This window comes from Terrapene carolina, unplaced genomic scaffold (genome assembly GCF_002925995.2).
Source record: "Terrapene carolina triunguis isolate 2854851 unplaced genomic scaffold, T_m_triunguis-2.0 Scaffold130, whole genome shotgun sequence".
NCBI lineage: Eukaryota > Metazoa > Chordata > Testudines > Emydidae > Terrapene > Terrapene triunguis.
Window position 1 is genome coordinate 38,430,004 of NW_020664481.1, and position 21,372 is coordinate 38,451,375.

General features: G+C 40.8%; 1 protein-coding gene across 1 annotated transcript in view; it reads left to right on the forward strand.

The window, feature by feature from the left end:
* CHST8 (carbohydrate sulfotransferase 8) overlaps positions 1-14,937 on the forward strand; it is a 205,609-nt gene extending 190,672 nt beyond the window's left edge. Inside the window, exons 2-3 of the mRNA XM_026652869.1 lie at positions 9,565-9,602; positions 13,678-14,937. Of these exons, the coding sequence (XP_026508654.1) occupies positions 9,565-9,602; positions 13,678-14,829 (1,190 nt within the window). The 3' untranslated portion in view covers positions 14,830-14,937. The remainder of the gene's footprint in view (positions 1-9,564; positions 9,603-13,677) is intronic.
* Positions 14,938-21,372: the final 6,435 nt, after the last annotated feature.

Genomic DNA, 21,372 nt, shown 5'->3' on the forward strand with positions numbered 1-21,372 from the left:
TTTTTTTTACGTTTTCTATTTAAAAAGGAAGCAAAGAAATTTGTTTTCTATAACTAATTTTTAACTAGAGTGTGGTTCCTTATTAGAAGAAATGCAATTTGTGTCAGATTTTGTTCTTGACGTCTCTCTGCAGAATGTGAAATATCCCAGTAATTTTGTCTGTTGTGTAAGAAGTTTTCAGTACTGACAGCTCCAAGAACAGTAGGAAGATAACAAAACTTCAGCTGGCACCACTTCAGGCAGACCAACTAAAATGGAGTTAATAAAATACACACATCCTGATTACAGGAATGTTAATGTGTTCAGTTTCCATTGTACTGTGAAAACACTGGATCATGAAGAGCTTGAGACCAGAAGCCGAGGAACCTTCAGAGAAAGATAAAGGGAGTGAACGGGAGGAATGGAAGGATGAATATTGAGAGGTGGGGAAGATACAAATGAAGGAGCTGTCAGATGTTAACCTAATAGAGATCAGATGGTTGTTAAATTCTAGGAAGGAGCACCTAATTATCTGTAGAAGTGGAAGTGTCTTTGCAAGGCATCAGGCCAGATTCACCTCCAGGGTCACAGGGCAGAAGCAGCCACACTGGAGGCATCAGTCACCTCAGGTGAGAGCCAGCGACACTGCCGCTCTCCCTCCCATGCCACAGGGTTCTTCCAGAAAGTAGCAGCTCACTGAAAAGTGCGTCTCCCGTCCAGCTGGGTCCCATCCCATCATGAGCCAGCTTCTGGGGCAGATTTGCTGGAAGGGTTTCCAACCTGGATCCCACCAACGTCTGACACGCAGCATGTATACATCATTCAAGTGCCTGAGTAGCATGTCATTGCACATCTCTTGTCTAATGATTCTAAAGAGAAGCACAATGTCTGTAATGTTGTAATCCAAATGCAAGACTCACATTAATTAACTGCACCTAGTTAGTAGACAGGCAGCTGTGATCTTGAGGATTGAACACAAGATAGGAGTCAGGACACCTGGTTTCTAGTCTAGACTCTAACACCAACCTTCTACATGATCCTTGTCTTAGGGTTTCAGCCTAAAATCTGACCACTGATTTGGGGTTCCTCAATTGTTAGGTGACTAGTTTAAGATGCCCAGCTTAAGTATTAAGGTAATCAAAAATATGACCACCCAAAGTCAGACCACACTTGAAAGTTTGACTTGTAACCTCTCCTGCCTCCCATCTGTAAAACTGGAATAACTATGAACCATATTTGTGCAGCACTTTGTGATCTAAGGTGTGTGTGTGGGGGGGGAAATCACTGTGTAAGTACTGTAGCAGTGACGTGTAGAATTAATTATTTTCACCATCTAATCCTGCAGTTTCTGGGGGAAAACTGTATATTACAAGTGACTTCTCTTATAATTCACTTTCTCTTGCAATTGACACAGAGTCATTCTTGCTTTGTGTATAATTAGTTAGTCACCAAATAAAAGAAGGTGCTATATATGATACAAGGCAATATAGTGACTGTTTGCCTTTGGCTACATTTCATATGAAGAGGGAGAGATATGTTCTTAAAAGATCAGGAAGCTCAAGGTCTTCCTTGTAATAGCTACCATTCATAGATTAGCATAAATACATACTACGACATCTTTGCCATTAAATCAATTAGTTTGAAACTAAAATGAACTACTAAGTCACTGCAGTGTCAGATGGATATACTGCCCAAGGACTCTCTAAAGAATATGCTCAGGATCTTGAAACCAAGAGATATCGAACTTTGACTCTTCTTCAACGGAGCTAGGCACTTCATCCAAAGCATTCACTGTGAAAGTTCTCATCTGTGGAAAATGTCACTGAGTATTTGCATCTTCTCTGAGAACTCAAGAGATTCATTGTACAGATTCACTTGTTTCTTGATGGCAACTTTATGCAAGGCACTCTATACTTTCATTAAACCTTGCTTGCTTCATCTCATTAATTTTCTGTGTATTAAAACTGGGAGCTGTATATGTGGCTGAGATGGGGCTATTAAGGTTTGTTATTGTCAAATAAGACATCAGTTTAGAGATAAGAAATTACTGAAGGGCAAAAAATATATATAGTTTATGACATTGATTAGGCCATGATCTCAAAATAAAAATCTTGTCAGTCTTTTTACAAGGAGTTTTTTCTTAAATGTACAATTTATTATTTCTAATTTAGAATGAGATATGTGGCAGTAACATAGATGGTAACAGCACTTTGCAAATACTTAATAATTTCCTGCTTGAAAGAGCTTTCAGTTTAACTCAAATATACTATACATGATAAAAGATTAGGCACGGGATTAGGTGCAGACCAAGCTGGGCAATCTATTCATAATAAACAACTTAGTCAAAAAGTTTAACCCCTTTTTCTGTTAATAAATCATCCACCAGCTGAGTTACATTTTTCAAAGTTGTTTGCCAATATTTTTATGCAAATAAATTTTAACCTGAATGCTACTCACAAAACTATTGTTTGGAAAATTCACTAACATAATTTGCTGTTGGTGCTGTGATTGGCCACTTCAGTCATATGTTATCATTCCCACTGCCTGATTGGTTGACAAGCTATTATAAAAACAATCTGGAGTCATTGACTAAGTCATTTGTGACATGAACATATTTGCACAAGTGTTCACAACACTTCTGAAGTATCTATTTCTGCAAATATGTAATTGCACAAGTATTGATACTCTCCCTGTGCAGTGATATTGCAGTAAAAAAAACAAGCAAACAAACATTGCTCATTGAAGCACCTTAAGGGGCACACATACAGACGTGAAATCAACTTCTATTTAAGTCCAGTCCCTGTACTGTGTCAGAGGAGAGAACAGGGTTAAAAGGCTAGCCAGGAGGGATTTGAAAAAGAGGAGGTGTGCAGCAGAGAGGCTCCTTTGTGTATTGTAAATGGCATTAAAAAAAACAATTCCCAGAACAAGAAGGGAAAGGGAGCAGTTAGATTAGAAGACTGAGTGGAGCTGGGCATAATAAAAGACAACAAGAACAGAGAGATCAGTGTCAGGCCCATGCAGGGTCTTTGAAGGTCAAGTTCATGCAGAAAAAGAGAGAACCTACAGAAGTGTTGTGCATACAATGAAGTGACACTATCTGATTTCCTACTTATCTATGTGCTGCTAAGATGTCCGTTGCCGTGGCGTCTGGCACCACATTTTAAAGTTATTCCTTAGTATCACCAATTTCAGTTATATAGTTGGCACAAGTGTCCAACCTATGGCACAAAGGTACATTACATTGCTATTTTGGTTACCATCTAGGAGCTAGTAGTGCCAAAAATACCATGGGTATAGCATCACATTAAACTTAGATCTGATTAGTTGAGCACAACTGTGCAATGTGTTTTTACTGGCTGAGTTCACTGCACCTAAGAATGGTTTTCTCCATGTAGGTTTAAATCTGATGTGACAGATTGCTGCTGGTGAGAGAGAGAGAGCTGAGAGGAGACAAAATTTAGAAGTCATATGCCTCAAAAAACATTCAAGAGACTAGCAACCAGCTCCATCATACATCTTCCATTCAAAATGTACTCTTAGGCCTGGTCTACACTAACACCCCAATTCGATCTAAGGTACGCAACTTCAGCTACGTGAATAACGTAGCTGAAGTCGACATACCTTAGTTCGAATTTACCGCGGTTCAGACGCGGTCCACACGCGGCAGGCAGGCTCCCCCGTCGACTCCGCGGTACTCCTCTCGCTGAGGTGGAGTACCGCAGTCGACGGCGAGCACTTCCTGGTTCGAATTATCGCGTCCAGACCAGACGCGATAAATCGAACCCGGAAGTTCGATTGCCAGCCGTCGAACTACCGCGGTAGTGTAGACAAGCCCTTAGCTGTTGTTCTGACCATGTTAGCACCAATAATTGAAGTCTCAATTCTGATACACATTTTTCCCTCCAGCTAATGGAATTTCTTTATTAGACGTAATAACTGAAGTACAGCACAAAAATACAAGATATCCACTCTATTAAAAAACAAGTCACCTTTTGAAGTAGTTAGCAACAAAAGTGTGAATTACTCATCATTAATTCCTTTTCTTTTATAATTTAAAAACAGATAGCTCAGACAGCATTTATGATACCTTCATCTTTTTTGTAGAAGAATGATCCTTACTTCTTTCAGGAAAGTTAAATAGGTAATTACACGTTATGAAAGGGATTTTCAAAAGCTCCCAGCAATGGTCCACCTCTGCTACCACTGAAATTATGCCCATAAGAACAATAGAACAGCCATAGCAGGTCAGGCCAATGGTCCATCAAGCCCAGTATCCGGTCTCCTGACAGTGGCCAATGCCAGGTGCTTCAGAGGGCTCTTTTGAAACCACCTCCTAAGTCTTTCATTACAATCTTGGCAAAAGAAATTTTTAAAAAATTGTATCCAAGTCTGTCTAAATACTGGTTTGCATTTTGGTGAGTGACCAAGTTCTCTTAACTAGTCTTGTTTTCAATTGTGAAAGCTTGAAGGCTTTCAGGGAGGGGATACAGAGAGAAAATGTGCTTATATTATAAATCCTAAAAAAAAAAAAAAGTGATCCAGTTCTAGAATCAGGAATTATGTGTGTGTGTGTGTGTGGCCCACAGAACTGCCCCAAAACTAGCATCCAATCCATGGTATTGAAAATATTAAACCACACTTGGATGTTATTACATCTTATAATTTCAGGGGGGGAAGTAGGTTACACAACCACTCTCCTGTCTTACATTGATAGGCATAACTAGTTCACGCAAGGATAAATATTTAAATATGTAAATTCTTGCCTATACATGTTGACAGTATTGACAGACAAAGTAAATCTCTGGTATCTGTGACAGAGGATGAGAAGTGATTTAACAAGCTGAATCTGATATTAAAAAATAATGAAGCCCAAAGCTGAAGTATAAAGCAGAGAAATAACACTGGTGACTCTGAACAGACTATTGCCTGTAATGATGCTATTACACAAGGAAATTACTAAATGCATGTTAGCAATTATACATGAGAAACCAAACATCTCCATGTAAAACAAGCAAATTGCCTAACCCCCCAATCCACAGATTTCTTTTAAACAAACATTTGACTTTTCAGTATTCAATATATAAAATTTCTGCCTCTTCCCCCCCCCCCCCCGAAAAGGGATTTCATTACAACATTCTGAATTGATAAGGAAAAGAACATTCAAGCTTTCTGGAGGATTCAACCTGTATCTATGCTACCAGGAAACCCATTTTACAGGAGTAATCAGAAGAATCATACAACAGACTAGGGCTCATTCACTCCAAATATTCCTCCCCTCCATAGGGCACCATAGTTAGAGAGGGTAAAAAAATTCTGATTTAATAATATTTGCCATTTATAGCACTTTATGGTACTTTAATCCTGAACTACTTACTTACCACAGCAAAGGCGTTCAAAATTAAGGGAGGTAACTATTAACCCTAGATTACAGATGGTGAAACTGAGGCAGAGGTACAAACTTGCCAAAGGCCACAAAGGGAGTCAATGCAGAGCCAGTATAATGTTATGATTAATGTGTGAGACTATATCATCCTCTAGTGCTTAGCTGCAGCAGAGATCAAAAGGGGTACTCAAGCGACTGTCTCTGGAGAGAACAGCCTTAGGTGCTATTCCACAGGCTGTATCTATACAGTTGAGCAACTATTGCCAGTTTAAAGGCAAATATATTAGTAGTGTCTATGGCGGGGTGGGCAAACCTTTTGGCCCGAGGGCTACATCAGGGTTGCAAAACTGTATGGAGGCCGGGTAGGGAAGGCTGTGCCTCCCCAAACAGCCTGGCCCCCACCACCTAGCCGACCCCTCCCACTTCCCGTCCCTTGACTGCCCCCCCAGAACCTCTGACCCATCCAACCCCCCCGATCCTTGTCCCCTAACCGCCCCCTCCCAGGACCCCCCACCCCTAACCGCCCCCAGGACCCCATCCCCTATCCAACCCCCCTGCTCCCTGTCCCCTGACTGCCCCGACCCCTATCCACACCACTGCCCCTTGACAGGACCCCCCAGGACTCCCACGCCTATCCAACCCCACCCCCATCCCCTGACCACCTCCCAGAACCTCCGCCCCATCCAACTGCCCCCTGCTCCCTGTCCCCTGACTGCCCCCCGGGACCCGCCACCCCTTATCCAACCCCCCGGCCCGGCCCCCTTACCATGCCACTCAGAGCAGCATGTCTGGCTGCCGCGCCACCCGTCCAGAGCCAGACACGTTGCCATGCTGCTTGGCAAGAGCGCGCAACCCCATCGCCCAGAGCACTGCCCATGTGGCTGCGGGGGAGGGGGAACAGCAGGGAAGGGGCCAAGGGCTGGCCTCCCCGGCCAGGAGTTCAAGGGCCAGGCAGGACAGTCCCGTGGGCCGGATGTGGCCCGTGGGCTGTAGTTTGCCCACCTCTGGGCTATGGGTTCACTACAGGGTGGTGCCCAAGCAACTAATAGAGGTCTAGCTCAAATGATATAAAGTTGTGCCTTCAGAGCCAGAGATCATGGTTTCCTGCTGACTACCATGATGTCTCTATGGGTTAAAGCATATTTCTTATATAAGTGGATTAGAACTCTGGAATTCCAGGCCTCTCTTTGCATAGCAGTTTTCATACTCACTATTCCACAGCATTTTACAAAACCATGGATTAAATGCTTGTATTACACTGACTGCATCAACAAACATAGCCGCCAATAATAGCTCAACAGCCTCGCTCAGTCATGGACACCAGAACCAGTTTTGTTACTTAGCAATCCTGGCCAGGACTCCACAAGTTAAGTGTCCACTCTTCTGAGTTTAAAACAAAAAACAAAACAAAAAACCCTTAAGATCTCCACTTCCAGCTGAACAGGTACTGTATTAGAACTGAGTAAGAGGGGACTTCGGACTTGCATCTCATCAAAAACAAGGCACCTCTAGTACAGCTTGATTTTGCTCCCATTGAAGTTAATGGCAAAAGTCCCTTTAACTTTAATGGGGCAGAATCAGACACATATGCAGCATCCTCTCATGCCCTTGCTGCATAGTACTACATTAACTCATGCCTACTGCTAACAAATTGCTGGTATGGAACATGTACACATAGCCATAGCAACGCAGAAATAGGTTCAACCCTTAATATCTGTTCATACTTCTGAAAAAATAACCAAAGATCAGCTTGTTGGAGTAGGTGCTATAGCTGCAAGAAATTCATTAATGTAAATGGTATATAGTCAGGGGACTGATAGAATAACTTTAAACACACACAGTATTCATGAGAACCTTAATAATGTAATGAAAATTAAATCTGATGGGACTGAGCTTCTCCGGTGGTGCTTCAATTTGTAGTACAAAGGTACTGTAAAGTGGTATGCTGACCTGCAATTGTCCTTGTCAATGGCTGCAGATTTGTAATGTAGCCCCATTAATTAAACTGAAATCTTTTTAGGCAGCACTGACAGTGACAAGTGGCACTATCCAAATCACAGAGATGCACCAAAAATCTCAACTGATTGCATAAACAAAATAGTGTTTTCAATAGCATACACATTAGCTTAACTGCAACAGTAGTCATAAATTATAAGTGAGACAAGGTGGGTGAGGGAATATCTTTTATTGGGCCAACTTCTGTTGGTGAGAGAGACAAGCTTTTTGAGCTTATACCAAGCTCTTCTTCGGGTCTGGAAAATGTACTCAAAGTACAGATGCTGAGTACATTTTCCAGACCTGAAGAAGAGCTCTGTGTAAGCTCAAAAGCTTCTCGCTCTCACAAGCAGAAGTTGGTCCAATAAAAAAAATTACCTCTCCCCACCTCAGTTCTCTAATATCCTGGGGGCAACATGGCTACAATACCACTTCATACAACAAACTATAAGCGATTGCAAAGCTCTCTTAGTTTAGTCTTAAGAGGCACTCACACCTTTATCATTATATTCCTGATTGGATTCCTCTTTAAAAGTTAAGAGCATGTGGCATAATACTTGTAAAAGTGATAAGTGCTTTCCATAGTATGTTCAAAATGCTCTACAAATATTACCTCCTATATACATTACGCACTGGGGGGAAGGGGTTATAGGACAATACTGCATGCATGCCGACTGGTACACATTCAGAACTATCATGCTATCCAAAGTGGGCACAATTAACAGCAATTTTTAGTTAACTTAAATACATGCATTTATGAGATGGTATTGTGGCCTAGTGGGTACAGCACTGGCCTGGGACTCGGGAGACGTGGGTTCTATTCCTGGTTCTGCAACTGGCCCGCTGTGTGACCTTGAGCGAGTCATAGATTGTCGGGCTCAACAGGTAGTGATCAACTGCTCGATGTCTAGTTGGCAGCCGGTATCAAGCGGAGTGCCCCATGGATCGGTCCTGGGGCCGGTTTTGTTCAACATCTTCATTAATGATCTGGATGATGGGATGGATTGCACCCTCAGCAGGTTTGTGTTTGACACTGAGCTGTGGGGAGAGGTAGATACAGTGGAGTGTAGGGATAGGGTCCAGAGTGACCTAGACAAATTGGAGGGTTGGGCCAAAAGAAATGTGATGCGGTTCAACAAGGACAAGTGCAGAGTCCTGCACTTAGGACGAAAGAATCCCATGCACTGCTACAGGCTGGGGACCGACTGGCTAAGCAGCAGTTCTGCAGAAAAGGACCTGGGGATTACAGTGGACGAGAAGCTGGATATGAATCAACAATGTGCCCTTGTTGCCAAGAAGGCTAATGGCATATTGGGCTGCATTAAATGTAGGAGCATTGCCAGCAGATCAAGGGAAGGGATTATTCCCCTCTATTGGGCTCTGGTGAGGCCACATCTGGAGTATTGTGTCCAGTTTGGGGACCCCCACTACAGAAAGGATGTGGACAAATTGGAGAGAGTCCAGCGGAGGGCAACGAAAATGTTAGGTGGCTGGGGCACATGACTTATGAGGAGAGGCTGAGGGAACTGAGCTTATTTAGTATGCAGAAGAGAAGAGTGAGGGGAGATTTGGTAGCAGCCTTCAATTACCTGAAAGGGGGTTCCAAAGAGGATGGAGTTAGGCTGTTCTCAGTGGTGGCAGATGATAGAACAAGAAGCAATGGTCTCAAGTTGCAGTGGCAGAGGTCTAGGTTGGATATTAGGAAAAACTATTTCACTAGGAGGGTGAAGCACTGGAATGGGTTACCTAGGGAGGTGGTAGAATCTCCTTCCTTAGAGGTTTTTAATGCCCGGCTTGACAAAACCCTGGCTGGGATGATTTAGTTGGGGTTGGTTCTGCTTTGAGCAGGGGTTTGGACTAGATAACCTCCTGAGGTCTCTTCCAACCCTAATCTTCTATGATTGTATGATTTCACCTCTGCCTCAGTTTCCCCATTATCCCCATGGGAATAATGATATTGACCTACTCTGTAAAGCATGTTGAGATCTACAGGTATAAGAGCTATACAAGAGCTAGGTATTATTACTATGGGCTATCCATGGATATAAAACATTGCAGGTCTATTTAATATCATTGTTCTAATAGGAACTGCTCCTACTCACATTCTAGTTAATGGTAGAACTCTTGTTGATCTCAGTGGTGCAAGATAAGCATGTCATGTGTATTTACCAAATATTGTTGTAATTTTCCTTTTCTTTCTTTAGGGATAAAATATAACATGGGACCCCAACAACCCAAAAAAGTAAGTTCTTCAGAAAAAAATGCAAGAAAATAGAGCAAGACATATTTGCAATACAGAATGTGGGACGGGGGGAGAAGGCTCAGAGCAAAACATTTGACTGGAAGTAAAAGTATCAAACAGGAATGAAGCATTAAAGCTTTTTCCTGGAGTGCAAATTTTTTTTTATTACAATATGAATTTGGTAATCCATGAAAATTTAGTTTTATGGTTGTTTGCTAGACTAGATATTCCTAAAAGATACTGTAAACTTGAAAGATTTGCATATTCATATTTGGTATAAAATTTTATTGCTAAAAGAATTGGTTGAGTATCACATAGAATATTAGAAAGAAAAATACTGGTATTATTTTGCCACCTAGTGGCTACTAGGTCATTCATAGTATCTGTGACTATATCTCATTTACTTCTTTGAAGTTTAAGGGATGAATGCGACTACTTGAAAGAATGCTAGAATTTACCAGCTATTTATCCAAATTCCAGGGGGAACTTAGTGAGATGTAGTTCATATCGCTCCATCTCTGCAGGTTCAACTTACCTTTTGAATGGCAGTGAATAGGAATTTTGTCCACAGAGGATATTCAAATTATGACATTTGCTTATGATGGAAATGCTAGTTTTAGATTCATCATCAGCAATGTGGGGTGTTGGGTTTTTTTTTGGGGGGGGGGAAGGGGACTGTACCCTAGCATGGAATAAGTATGAAATATCAAACAGTCTGATTTCCTCATGTGATTTCTACATCACTCAGTAAAGAGCAATATGTAGTAAATAGAATAAAACAACTGGCCATTTACATATACAAGATGACCGAAATATACATTTTAAGCATTTAAATCAGGGTAAGCTTCTCAACTGAATAGCAATCAAATACTTGCATAGTCCCATCAGTTTAGGATATACCCAGGCAACTATACCCGGGAGTACCAGAATGAGTTTTTCCAAGTCAGCCTATATCACGTGGTAATAGTAATAGCAAGGCAGTAGTAAAAACTTAACGCAAGTCATTCTAGAAATAAGTATAACTTTTTCTGAACAGTTACAAAAGGAAGCAAGTGTAAAGAACATCTTATTCTGTTTGGGTCTTAGTCAGCGTACTGTATACAGAGAAGTGAAGAGACAACCCAGACTGTGTTCCACCTCACCCTTGTTCCTCTATTAGGCACAGCCGCTTTTATAATTTGTTTAATACTGATTAGTTCTATTTTATTTTTGAACACAACTTAATAGGTTACTAGCACGATTTGGATTTTTGCTCATTACTTTTTTATGATGAATATTGAATCAACTTTTTCCAGAAAAAAGAGAAAAAGAAAAATCCATTCTCCTTTGAAGAAGGAAATTGTCAAGATATAGAAAATCAGTAGTGATGCCACATGGGGATGTAGCCTGAGTCGCAGCTTCCCCTTTGTAACTGAATGGCAGGAAAGGCTTGTTGTTATTCTTTGACAGCCTAATCTAAAGCCCTGTGAAGATTTCTATTGGGCCACAGAGAGGCTAATCTAACTCTCATTGAAGTCAACTGGATGTTTTTTCATTGCCTTCAAGGGGATTGGATCAAGCCCAAACTGCAGATTCCTGCCTGTTCTCTCAGATGAGCAGAGAAAGAGTTGTGACATCACTATGATAATCCGTAAAAATGCTTCACCATGAAGAAGAAAGAGAATACTCATTTCAAATCTGAAGCTGCTTTTTTAAGTTTGGGACATCTTTAACATCATCAAGGAGCAGGTGAAAGGCAAATATAGAAGAGTTTGTGATTTGCATCACAGTTTACCTCTAATTGTTAAAGTATTTTTAGCTAAAGTATTCACCAACTGAACAGCTATATCTGCATATTCCCTGCCCTCCCATTCCTTCCTCCATCTGAACTATAACATCTTTGGAAAACCACATCTATAATAAACCAGTTAAACAAAATTTTAGTCAAAGCAGAAGACATAGCTTTTCTATGATAATGCAAACATATTAATTAATTACTACATATAATTTGCCCCTAACTCCACCTCGGTGAGATAGGAAAATGGTCAACAAGAGTCACAGGTAGAGCTAGGATAAAAATTCAGGCGTTCCAGCCACCCAGACCCGTATTAAATCCACAACGATCAGAGGCAGTATGATGTAATCTATCTTTCCCCTTCTAAATTTAGGACCATTTTGACCTATACAAGCTGCTATTAGAGATCTCTGTACAAAGGCTTATTTGAAAATGGCAACAACAGGTGGAACTTTCCTCTGTGGGTATAATAGCTGCCTAACCTCCATTGGCTTGCCATCATTTTTGGCTACTGTCTTTGCTTTGCAACCGCTTCACCATTTTTCACTCCAAATAGCCAGATCCAAAGCTCATTAAAGTCAATGGAAAGATTCCCATTGACTTCATTGCCCTTTGGATTGGGGCCATAATGAGAGCTATAACGTTAATTTTTTTTTATAAACATTCACTTTGAAACACACTCCAACGGCTAATGAGCAAACAAGTCAAAGTGAGGAAGTGTGGGATTCTCCTTCTTCTTGACATGCCTAGTGTGTGAAATCATTGAAAGGTGACATTATTTCAAGCCTCCATTAATAGCTATAATAAATAGTAGTATTTTATGCTGAATAATGATTGCGTGCCAGAACTGTAACCTATCTGGGTCATCATTTTCAGGCTCACCTGGATAACCTATGTTGTGTTCCTCTTGTAATATGTATATGCATATTTCAGGGCCGGCTCCAGGCACCAGCGTAGCAAGCGTAGGCCGCCTGCCTGCCATGCTTGGGGCGGCAAAAAACATAGAGCCGCCCCTGGTCAGAGGAGCTCACTCTCCCCACTGCAGCCCCGGGACCAGAGAAGTTCTGTGTCCCCAGAAATTATTGGCTGGCCCATGCCCCTGCTTCCCCTCCTCCCATGCACACCCCTGTGCTGTCTAGCTGGACTGGGAGATTCACTCCCAGCTGCAGTGTAGACATATGGCCTATTTCAGGGACTCCCTGCAAGCCCCATCCTCCCTCATGCCAAGGGCTCTGTGTGTCCCCCATGTCCCATTCCACATACCATTGTCCCCCACTCCCCTTCCCCCATGGCAGGGACTCTGTATGCACCCACATATCTCCCTTCCTCATCTCTGTTCCTCCTTCCTGAGGCTCTGGTTTCCCCTTCCCCCCACCGTCTCAGTCCCTGCTTTGCCCCTGCCCCCAACCCCCGATTTAGCCCCAGGTCCCTGCCCCTCCCATCCCTCTGATACTTGCTGCTTCCCTCCTACCCTCATTCAGGGCTCCTCCCCACACCTGCATCCCTGTTGTCCAGTGCTTACAGTGGTCTGGAAAAAAGTGTGGGAGCAGCAGCTTTGATGAGACAGTGCTTACCGTGTGCCCCTCAGAGACTCAGCTTGATTTTTAAATGGAGGGGCATGCAACCCCCCTCAGTGCACATGCGCACACACTGACTTTAAGCACTGCAGCTTCCCTGATAAACCCTCCCTGTGTTCTCATGCAACAAGTTAAGGTAGCAGCAAGGGGCAGACAGAAATTCCTCTGCCTGCAGCACCATGCAGTCTGAGGGCCTGGATATTCCTGTGAATCAGGCTTTTCTGGTATTTCAGTTTGCACAAAAATCAATAGGCTTGTGCCCATGATGCCTAGAACATTCCCTGCAATTTTGGAATTGCTACACTGCATTCCAAAGTTATCACACTAGACAGAGAAACGGCAACACATTGAGTGTCATACAGCTAATTAATTCCTCCGCCTGCCCCTCCATTTCCAATGAGTACAAGAGTTATTCATGCTTCAGATAGATAGTTCAGAGATGGATCCATACCAGAATCCTGGCTACAGATAGCCCCCAAACTATGGGAACATTCCATCTGCCAGCTCAGGCTCACCTCTAGCTTTGATGTCTATGTAAACACACCTAAAACAGAAAAAGAAGGAAATGGAAAAGTCTAGTGCAGGAGCAGAGTCTCAGACATGCTGCAATACACATCATTTTATAATTTAGCTGAACTGAGAGTCAATGAATAGATCTGCCATTGAACTGTACACGTTATCAATAGTGATAAATACTATCTCATTTCTTGGTCTTTTCTTCCAGCAGGACTGCACTTCTAGCAACAATCATGACGTAAGAATAAGAAAAAATTCTGCAGAGGAATTAGCAATGAGAAACCAGAGAAGTTCATTATACTCACCTGTGAATGCACCTACTAAGCTTCAAAGTACAGACAGAAAACAAAATATAATGTTTGTGATGAAAGACCATCAAAAAAAAGATGCAGAAGTTAATCCTATCGGGCTCCACAAACGGCGAAGGAGATTTATCATTAAGAAGAGCCCTATACTGATTGCTATGAACAGTTCTTCTCTCAACCTGCCTATGCTTAAATCTGAGGACAGAAACAACAACAATTGGAAAAGTCTTTATCAGATCCAAAGAGAAAGAAAGAGAATAATGAGAGATACTTGTTCCAAATACAAGAGTAATAACAGAAGGATAATCACTCCTTATCACGTTTCCAGAATATTTGTAGAGGATAAATACAGAATTCTATACTGTGAAGTTCCAAAAGCTGGCTGTTCTAACTGGAAACGAGTGCTCATGGTTCTCAATGGGTTGGCTTCCTCCACAAAAGATATACAGCACAACACAGTGCATTATGGAAATTATTTAAAAAGGTTGGATGGGTTTGATCGCAAAGGGATTTATCACAGGCTCAACACTTACACCAAGATGCTTTTCATTCGCGAACCCTTTGAAAAGTTGGTATCCGCATTTCGGGACAAGTTTGAGCATCCGAACAATTACTACCACCCTGTTTTTGGAAAAGCTATTATTTCGAGATACCGTGTCAATGCCTCCAAAGAAGCATTAAGGACAGGTTCCGGAGTCAAATTTAAAGAGTTCATTCAATATCTTCTAGATGTACATAGACCAGTGGGCATGGACATTCACTGGGATCATGTCAACAGGCTTTGCAGCCCATGTTTAATAGACTATGACTTTGTAGGGAAATTTGAAAGCATGGAAGAAGATGCAAATTTTTTCCTGCATTTAATTGGTGCTCCACAAAATTTAACTTTCCCTAGGTTTAAAGACAGACATTCCAATGAAGAACGAACCACCACTAAAATTACACAGAGCTATTTTGCACAGCTTTCCCCTGCTCAAAGACAACACAGTTATGATTTTTATTATATGGATTATTTGATGTTTAACTATTCAAAACCTTTTGAAGATTTGTATTAGAAAGTAAGAGACACTTCTATTTCATATCAGCTGAATTACATAATAGATACAGGTCTTGGTACACTGATACTCTAGAAGCACATCACTCTTATATTTTCTAAGAATAATCAGTGGATTCATGCGACATAGTAAAACTGATAGCTTTTCATGTACAAAATCTCATTTTAGAAAATTTACCATAAATAACAAAAATTGACTTTTACATTTTGGCCTGAAATATCAAAGAAAAACGGGAAATACAAAGTCCTTATGCCTCCATGTGGTGTCTCCTAGATGTTACCGTCTGTTTAGCAAAGGGTCAGTTAAAGAGCATTTCCACAGTAGCAAAAAATAAGTAACAGAGCATAAATGATTTACAATTAGTGACGTTTACATCTGCTCCTTAACTTCCTCCTTTAAATCATAATTTTTCTATGGTTTCTCCATGTGATAACAATATACATCAAGGCTCCTAAATAAAGCACATGATTTTCCATTCTGGTGGTTATTTGTGTTTGCATTGGAGGGTGCCAAGAAGAGTGGGTGAAGAGGTGGGGAAAGCAGCTGAAATCCTGTGATGGATCCAATAGTCTATTAAATTCCTGTTATGATGAGCTCTTTAAAATACCATAAGAAAAAAAAGTGCTGTTTCATTAACAGCTTTACAGTTCCTTGCAATCCACAATGCATGCAACCATACACCAGGAAGGCCTTATAAATTTGAAGCTGGACACAGATTTCTAATTACTTTCTGTGATTACCAAATTAATTAGAATAAGAGAAAATGTATTACAATTGCAGTACAATGTTCAAACATGTTCTAGTGAAGACATTAATACTTAGTGACCATGTGAGTGCAGTGTTAAAGCAGATGTTGCAATTCATAGAGTGAGGATGTTCTGTCTCCCTTCCATATTCCCCTTATGCCACATTGATCTTCAAGAAGATAAAATGCAAGAGAACATTTACATCTTTATGCATGTTAAGATTCTTTTAATCCTTTGCATTAACAAATCTTTAATTTAATTTGTATAGTCACTAGGAATATCAAATGTTTCCTTTAACGTGGCAAATAAATGTAAATTCAACTTCCTGCCCATCAGGATTTATTTTGGTTAAAATCAGATTTCAGTTCACAGCAACAAGCAGAGCATATTTGTTTGTTGTTTCATTTTGTTCATTATTTAACTGTAGTTTTGCTATGTTTTCTCTCAAGTAGAAACGTCCATGAGGTTCAAATGTTGGAGAGTTACAACAGCAGCAGAACATCCATGTTAACTTTATATAAACTATTGCTGTCTATGTGTGGCCCGTTAACCAGCTGTACTGGTTTTGAGGTCAATGCTATTTTCAGTTAGGTGAGCACATTTGAATCAGTCTCCATTAGTCAATCCAAAAATTGTAAGCCTCAGTTACAACTCAGGTTCTAGGTTCTGTATCTAGGTGCTGTATAAACATTGGATAATGCAGACCTCAAGAAGAGCTCTGTGTAAACTCGAAAGCTTGCGTCTCTCACCAGCAGAAGTTGGTCGAATAAAAGGATTACCTCATCCACTCTGTCTCTCTAAGGCAGGGGTCGGCAACGTTTGGCACGCGGCTTGCCAGGGGAAGCACCCTGGCGGGCCGGGCCAGTTTATTTACCTGCTGATGCGGCAGGTTCAGCTGATTGCAGCCCCCACTCGCCGCGGTTCGCCGTCCCGGGCCAATGGGGGCGGCGGGAAGCGGCGCAGGCGAGGGATGTGCTGCCCGCAGCTTCCCGCCGCCCCCATTGGCCTGGGACGACGAACCACGGCCAGTGGGGGCCACGATCGGCCGAACCTGCTGCGTCAGCAGGTAAATAAACTGGCCCGGCCCGCCAGGGTGCTTACCCTGGCGAGCCGTGTGCCAAACGTTGCCGACCCCTGCTCTAAGGGTATGTCTATGCTACCCGCCGAATCGGCGGGTAGTGATTGATCCCCGATCGCTCTGCCATCAACTCTGGAACTCCACCGCAGCGAGAGGCGGAAGCGGAGTCAACGGGGGAGCGGCAGCAGTCGACTTGCGGCCGTCCTCACGGCCAGGTAAATCGACCTAAGATACGCCGACTTCAGCTACGCTATTCACGTAGCTGAAGTTGCGTATCTTAGGTCGACCCCCCCCCCCAGTGTAGACCTAGCCTAACAAACCTAGTATAAGACATTCTTTGCTCCAAAGAGCTTACAATTTTAGGACTCAATCCTGCAAACATTTACATACATGCATATTTTTACACACTACAACTATTTCCATTAGAGTCCCACTAAAATCATCATATTTTAACTCTATCTTAATTTTTTTTAACAAAAGGATAAATAGGAATACAATATTGTATATAACGCATGATTTCTAAAATTTCTGCCATTAAAAACAGAATATACTTTAAAGAAGTTCCTTGAATGTTTTTCACTCAGAAAAAGTTTTACAGGTATGTGTGTGTCTAGCATCCTATTGACAGAGCCCTGCAAATCTGCGTATATCCTTTTTATATCTGCGGACCACAGGTTGGATGCAGAAACAAATTTTGTATACACACAATGAATACCCTATTGAAGTCAATGGGAAAATCAGGATTGAAGATCAGGTTTTTAAAAGTTAAACACATTCTTAAGTGTTTTGCTGGATCTGGGCTAAAGTGCTCAGTACATTGCAGGACTGAGCACAGCTAGAGGTGTTTTATGCAGTGGATACTACAAAAGTCTATGCATGTAAATTCCCGAATTTAAAATAAGAGACTGCAAGTTTTGGTCTAGGCAATAGTAATTTTAGGCAGCAATATAGCTGAAAATGTCATTCTTCATTATTACACCTTCCTTGGAATTCAGTCCATGCCAAAAAAAAAAAAAAAAAGAGGTCTTTCTAATCAACATGATTATGTTTGGCTATAACTAGAGCAAATCTGGAGGAGTCACTAAGAAACACAAAGAGGATGTGATAAGGTCTGAGCTCATTTTCTCTAAATGGATGTAATTTACTCATTTTGGATTTGACCCTACAAGCTGCCAAAAGGACCACAAAGAACCAGAGCACTCAACATGTGATTGCTGCCCCTCCAGATACACTTCTCCATAGTGCTGAACCCTACCCACTTACCTGAATGGGAGCACGTTCTCATTGAGAGAAGCATTGGGCTTGTAGCTTCATTCAACACAGTTATACCAGTATAGCTTATTCCGCTTCCCATATGGGGATATATTGTATTGTTATAAGTGTCTTATTCTGGTATAATTGCATCCAGACTGTGGGGGGGGGGAGGGGGTTTGTACCGACTTTACTATACCAGTATATCTAGATTGGTACAATTTTTGGGTGTAGACAAGACCTGAGAGAATAGAGATTTGGGCATTCTTACCTTAGAGCAACACTTGGTAAAACTTTCTCTGGCCTCAAGGGAAAGCAGCATTTGCTGCTGTGCTGATTTGGGTCATGCAAAGGGACCTGCATGAACTGCTATTTATATACCAGTAGAATTGGTCGAAAAATTAAAACCTATTTTATGAAAAACTTCTAAATTTTGAAGTTGCTTATATTTTGAAACATACAAGGTGGACCCATTTATCACCTAAAAAGTCATACCTTTTACTAGTATCCCCTCCCACCCATTCCCCTCCCCCACCCCCGCCAAAAAAACCATTAACCATTTCAGTAAAAAAGTGGGAGGGGGGAATTTCCACAAAAAATGAAATCTTTGACATCAATTTTTTTGTGAAAAATTTTGTTTAAAAACAAGAGGCCATTCAAGGAAAAACTCTTAATTCAAAAAAAAAAATTGACCAGCTGTACACAGCACCAACTGATATAATTAATATGATATTTCAAAAATGGCGTCTCCCCATAGCATGGACTCTGCTATATATTAGATGGCTGGTTTGTTTTAATAGAGGTTTGTTAGCTGTGGGTGGTTTGTTGGTTGGGGCCTCTTACTTCTAACTGACCATAAGCAGTGTGGTGGGAGATTGTTTTAATGGGCAAGGAAATATACATACACATATACATGCCAAGAAAAGAGGGGAGGGGGAACTGTATGAAGAAATGGAGAAAGCTGATTGGCCTAAGCCAATAAGGGGTGGAACCAGGGAAATATAAAACTGATCGGCCAGTCCTAGCTCTCACCCCAGTTAAAGAGCCCAATTAATTTGATCAGAAGCTCAGTCTGAGGTAAGAGTATATTTGGTCAACATTTTTGACCAAAATAAATGTACCTGCTGGAAAATGTGGTTTCATGTAAATTGAAGTGTTTCATGAGAATGTCAATTTTAACTATTGTTTATTTTCCAGTTGGGTGATTTGAAATGAAAAATTCCACTTTGACAACTCAAAATCTTCTTATGGAAAAATGTTTAAGTTTTCATTTTTGACATTTCCAATTCAAACTTTCAGAATTTTTCATTTTGAAAAAACATTTCCAATATTGCAGCTTTCTCTCCTGGTTGGGAATGAAAAGTAATTTTGAAGTGTCAAAATTTCCATCAAAGGAAGATCCCATTTTTTTTAATGTCTCTAGTTAGGAATTCAGTCAAGCTGAAGATCTAGTGCTGCTTATATCTCCACTTAAAGGTTTGTGCCAGATGGTTTCTTGCCCTTAAAAGGTGCATTTTTTAAAGCTGCATTCTCAAAGCTTGGTAGTAAAAGCTGTAAATTAATAGCCCTTGACAATCCTTCTGTACTATTTAGTGGGTAATTTACCAGCAATGTATATAAATTAAGCATTTCTGAAATATTTAAGATTTGCTGAATCTCAAACTCATTATAAAATGTATAAGACAAATTCTGTTCCCTTAGAAAAGTGCATAAGTGTTTGAGAAACAATATAATGAAACGATGTAATGTACTACTTTGGTTTTGCTGAATCAAAAATGCATGCTTAATAAAGTTGGCCCTATGGCTCATTGTCATTTATAAAAATGTAGAAATATTGTAATCTAGCAATATAAACAAAGGTACAAACAGGAGAAATGGTGGGAGAGGGAGCTTGCTTATCTTTTTTAATGCCTACGGTCTTTTGTAATTAGCATCATTTCTAGGCTCCTAGCAAACTCTGTTCTCCTATACGTCTGTACAGTGCATACCAGTTTTGAGACATTATTATTTATCATCAGCAATGTGCTCAGCCCAACACAATATGCAAAAAATAAAGACAGTCCCTTCCTGTCCTAAAGAGCTTACTGTCTAAAGATAGGAAATCCACATGAGGAGATAACTTTCTTTTCGTCGTTTTGTTTAGTTCCTCCCATTTTGATGCAAGTCATTTTTCAAAGGCCCGATGGAGGTTTTTAGGAGGGATCTGAATGAAGAGAAGGTAACAAAAGCTACATTCAGATCTCCCCCTCAGACACCTTCATGTTTTCTTTAAAATAAAAATGAGTAAAAATAATGACAATAACAACTTGGAAGAGTGTCTATTGAACTAAAAGTACTAAAAGTCTTCACATTTAAGGCTTCTTTGTTGATACTCCAATCAGACCTAACTAGTCAAGATAGACCTATAGTGTTTAATGCACTGCCTTTCATGTTTTCAATAACTATTCCCACGTATAGCTATGTACACACACAGCACACCTGCATCTAACACTGGAATCTCTTCTGCTAGTTTACACTGATGTAACTAACTTTAATGGAGTTAGTGATTTACAAGTGTGTATACACATTGTTCACTCTATATGTGAACCTATGGATATTTATAATAGATGTATGCAGTATGGCGTGCATGATAAAGCCTGTACAAAGGACTGCCTCCACCATGTGTACACTATAAATAGAGATCAATATTCAATATCAGCATTCACAGATGCTCCAGAAAAAAGTCTTCCTTTCATTAACTTTATTAATTATCTTTGGGAGAATACTTAAGTCAGCTGTACAATAATTTGAGTGTTTTTCTTGGTTATTCATTCATATTTATTGTGTAGTGATAGCTCAAGGCATGCCCTTGCTTGCCATGTTATCCTAAGGTATTATGCCAAATCTTACAGGCTCTTTTTTTTATTATCATTATTATTCTTTTATGCAATTTGCTTGGAGTCATTTTTTTCCTTCCCCCAAAACCGACCAATTGCATAGGTATCTGGACAGAATTTTGTTGGCCACATGGAAAAGAGGTATAACTAAATAAAGGAATAACACAAATCCTAACCTGGCCTCTACACTTAATACTCCACCAATATCAAAGCAGTAACATTTGCAGGCAGCCACAGTAGTTTATTTCCACAGCACAGTGTGGAAGACAAGTAACGGCACAGTTTGTTCATGTTCATATTGCATTAAGAGATTATTTTTGTGTTGATGATGCTATTTGTGGTGACTTCAAAGCTGAGGCCTGCACACACTTGAACAAGTGTCTCATGCTTCATATGGCAAGATGCGTACAATTCGTTTTCTTCCCGAAGGGGGAGCTATTGGTGAAGAAGGTCCCTTAACTCTTATCCATTAGGTTAAAGCAACTGAGCCTAGCAGGCAGACCTGTAAATAAATATTTCTGTATCTTGAACAAACTCCAAGGCTGTACTTTAAGGAGGATGTATCGAAACTCAAGCATAAGAAACAATCAGA